The sequence below is a fragment of the Aspergillus undulatus genome, assembly GCF_047715775.1.
Source record: "Aspergillus undulatus strain CBS 261.88 unplaced genomic scaffold BDV17scaffold_114, whole genome shotgun sequence".
Classification (NCBI taxonomy): Eukaryota; Fungi; Ascomycota; class Eurotiomycetes; order Eurotiales; family Aspergillaceae; genus Aspergillus; species Aspergillus undulatus.
This window is the reverse complement of record NW_027396718.1, coordinates 1-3,235: the sequence shown is the minus strand read 5'-3', so window position 1 is coordinate 3,235 and position 3,235 is coordinate 1. Positions and strand designations below refer to the sequence as shown.

The following is a 3,235-nucleotide window of genomic DNA, read 5'->3' as shown; positions in this document are numbered from 1 at the left end:
CAGCAACGACCATTGACATTGGCAACCGGCCTCGCATTTGACCTCGTTCATCAAATATCCTCGACAGCACAGCCGATGCAACACACTATGATCATGGTGCGCGCCTTTACATTCGGACACTCCGGATTACCCTACCACGCTTCGTTTTCTTAGGAATCAGGCTTATTAATTGTAGCCGGATCCAATACTAGGGCACTTTTTTGTAGTAAAACTCTGCCATTCGCGGCGCTGATGCCAGAATATCAGCGTAATTAAGTGTCAAGTCTCACTGCTAAGTGAGGCTCTGATAATGTTCACAACACAACTTGTCTATACCTTCGATCCACGATATCCGTGTGCATGACTTGGTTAGTGTTGTCCGACTGGGCCCTTGTCCAGAATATGAGGCTGAGTTGTCCGCGTGAAGGTGCGAAACGCGTGCGTGGTACTCAGCACAGCGATCGACTACATCTACAAGAATCGAAATGGCAATATCCGAGCGCTCACTTGAGGGCCGTTCGTTGCATTGCAGACAACAGGTTACACTCAGTATAAGTCCTTGACACCACGTTTTATCTAACTGTCTAGTCGAAGCTCGTCAAGGCCTTCCCAAGCACCTTCAAGATTCCACATCTGCTGTGAACGCTCTGCGAAATATCCGGGAGAAGTGGCTCAATTTTGAATCGATCTTAACTCAAGCACGGGTTAAGAGACATGCTTTCTCACCTGTCTTGGATCGTCCACACGGGCTACCTAGAGCATATCTTGAGGACCGACCGCAGACTGTCATGGTTCTGCTTTCTGTATTTACACCAATGTATATTCCTAAGAGATCCCAGATGAGGGGTTTCAAGACTGGGCCTTCTCAGACATGTTCTGGGCTATCACATTCCTGGGCCATTGTGACATCTGCATATGTCACGGCAGGAGGCACGAGGCCTTCGCAATCGCTTGACTTAGGCGGAATATCGGCCGAAACTGACTGGATTTCCGGGTCTGTGGTTGCGCTTGTTCCGGACCATGTATCAGTGACTGGAACTGCAATGACTGGTATAACGGATGAAACGCGGTGATCCGAACAAACGCCGTCAAAGCACTATTGTGCTTCTGTGCCCGTTATATTGAGGTCTATGTTTGTGTGTTACAGCACCATTGGAACCTCGATCCGCAAAATAAGGGGGGGCATTATGCTTTGAGATGATTCTCTCATGTGCCGTCTCCTGTTCGCAGTCTTCCCCGGGGTGGGCGTTCACTACTATGCTTTCAAAGGGCACAATCACCTCCTCGGAGATGACGATCTCGACGCAAACGGTTTCCGACATGCCGAGTGTTCATAACTATCGTTTCTTCTGTGATATTCGTCCTCTTGTCCTCGGCCACAAGCTGTTAATTAAAGCGGCTTTCTAAGTTCTGCTTGCAAAGTGCACAAGAACCGGCTTATCGGGACGCCAGTCCGTTCTGCGACTAAGCGGACCCCCACAATATGGTGCGCCCTTCGTTATTATTTACCAAGCACCGCTTCAAATGCTGGTTCACGCCAAATGAGAGGCCTGTACAATCGCCAATGACCATTGAAAGACCATGTTCGGTCCACCCAGAGATGGAACTTTCCTGTGCTGTGAATCGGCTCTCCATATACCTGAATCTGCAATAATAATAGTGCAAGTGATTGCCGAATTATCTGTCCCGTTGAAGCGACCTTCTCCAGCCCGCCATAATTTCGACGTGGGCCCCATTGGTATAATCTGTGCCCTACCTCTGCTGTTAGAGTATGTGCAATCTCAGTCGCAAGCCTCACCCTACACAACAGGCTTGCCGCGGACCAGACCAATCTCTGTAGTTCAAGAACTCTTTGACTACAATGTTGAAGGCGTCGACCAGAATCAAGCTGCCGCTCGAGTGCGGTGTTCGGTTTCAGAACATAAATGTCGACATGCCGATGATAGCTCATGGCGCAGACGGCAAAGACCGTGTGAAGCTGGTCAAGACCCTCTCATGGTCGTCTATGTCTTGAAAAGGATGGTCACGGGAAATATTAACACTGAAAGCGGAAACAATACGACGTGATGCCTTTGTGGTCCTGGGCCATGGTTCAGAAATTCGAAAGAGAAACGTTGTGTGAAGACAACCAGGTGAAAGACAGTTGGCCGACCATCTTGCAACAGACCACGCCAATGGCACATGACGTATTGCACGAGACCAGTCTCAACTGTGCCCTGCTGAATTTTCGAGCGCACCAAGGTCAAGTGCACAGCTTCCTTGATCAGGCACTTGGACCTCGGCGAGCGAGGTCTGGCCATGTCCTTTTCTCGGTGTCCATCAGTTTGTGCAGTCGGGGTCATGAAGCTGGACATCATTGTCCCTGATAATAGCGAAACCTATACGGACCTCAGAAGGTCCCCGGCTCATGCCTGTCTCAGGTAGTTTGACGACGCGCAACTGATTTGGCTACGAAGGCGCATCTAGCGCTTGACCAACCGGGCCATATGCTGTCAATTTTTCGTTGTCCTTCAGTATGTGTATGAAGGGCCTTTACCAACCATTATACCACATCGGATGTTGTTGAAGAAAAGTGGAATCTTTGCATGGATACACAAAGACATGTCCGAAAAATAAGCGCTACTATATCGACCACCAGAGCGCGTGTTTTGCCGAAATACCAGGACGTTGCTTCACCGACGGGTGGCTATTATCTGTATTGACCTGGTTTCAATCTACGTTGTAAGCTCTAGAGTTCTACTCTATAGTGACTTTCATGTTTGACTTAGCTTAGCCATCATGTGAACCGCCGAGATGCTCTCCCTAATGCGCATAGAGACGGCCATGACCTAAACATATATAATGGACGGATAGCGAACCCCACGCCTCTGCTACCAAGCTCTCTGGTCAGATGAAATACACGCAAGACGGCGCTCGATCTTTGCCTAAGGGGATGTTGGCTCCCATCAGCAGGGTCTAAGAGGAGAATCCCAACCACCACATTTCTCTCTAGAACATGTCCCAGTGATGCAGTTGCTGAATACATGACGGAAAAAGGGACCAATGCTGCTTTTGAACCATAAACTTACTATATCAATGCAAATACTTTGCCTTCCTTCAACAACATCCGATGTGGTGTAATGGTTAACATCGCCGTCTCTCACACGGCAGCTCGGGGTTCGATTCCCCGCATCGGAAGATAATTCATATCCTTTTTTCCCTTATCAAATTCTTTATTTTTTATTTATTTTTATTTTTTATTTCTTTTTTTATTTTT

The 3,235-nt window shown here is 48.2% G+C and overlaps 2 protein-coding genes and 1 non-coding gene across 3 annotated transcripts; all 3 read left to right on the top strand.

The window, feature by feature from the left end:
- The first annotated feature begins 1,498 nt into the window (after positions 1 to 1,498).
- Positions 1,499 to 2,061, top strand: BDV17DRAFT_278086 (uncharacterized protein). Its single transcript, XM_073759499.1, has one exon. The coding sequence runs from the start codon at positions 1,561 to 1,563 to the stop codon at positions 2,044 to 2,046; it is 486 nt and encodes a 161-aa protein (XP_073609898.1). The 5' UTR covers positions 1,499 to 1,560; the 3' UTR covers positions 2,047 to 2,061.
- Positions 2,062 to 2,100: 39 nt separating this feature from the next.
- Positions 2,101 to 2,453, top strand: BDV17DRAFT_278085 (uncharacterized protein). Its single transcript, XM_073759498.1, has one exon. It carries the CDS (start codon positions 2,154 to 2,156, stop codon positions 2,343 to 2,345), a length of 192 nt encoding a protein of 63 aa, XP_073609897.1. The 5' UTR covers positions 2,101 to 2,153; the 3' UTR covers positions 2,346 to 2,453.
- A 631-nt stretch (positions 2,454 to 3,084) lies between these two features.
- BDV17DRAFT_t149 lies at positions 3,085 to 3,156 on the top strand. The gene has a single exon. It is a non-coding gene; the product is annotated as a tRNA-Glu (tRNA).
- The last annotated feature ends 79 nt before the right edge of the window (positions 3,157 to 3,235 follow it).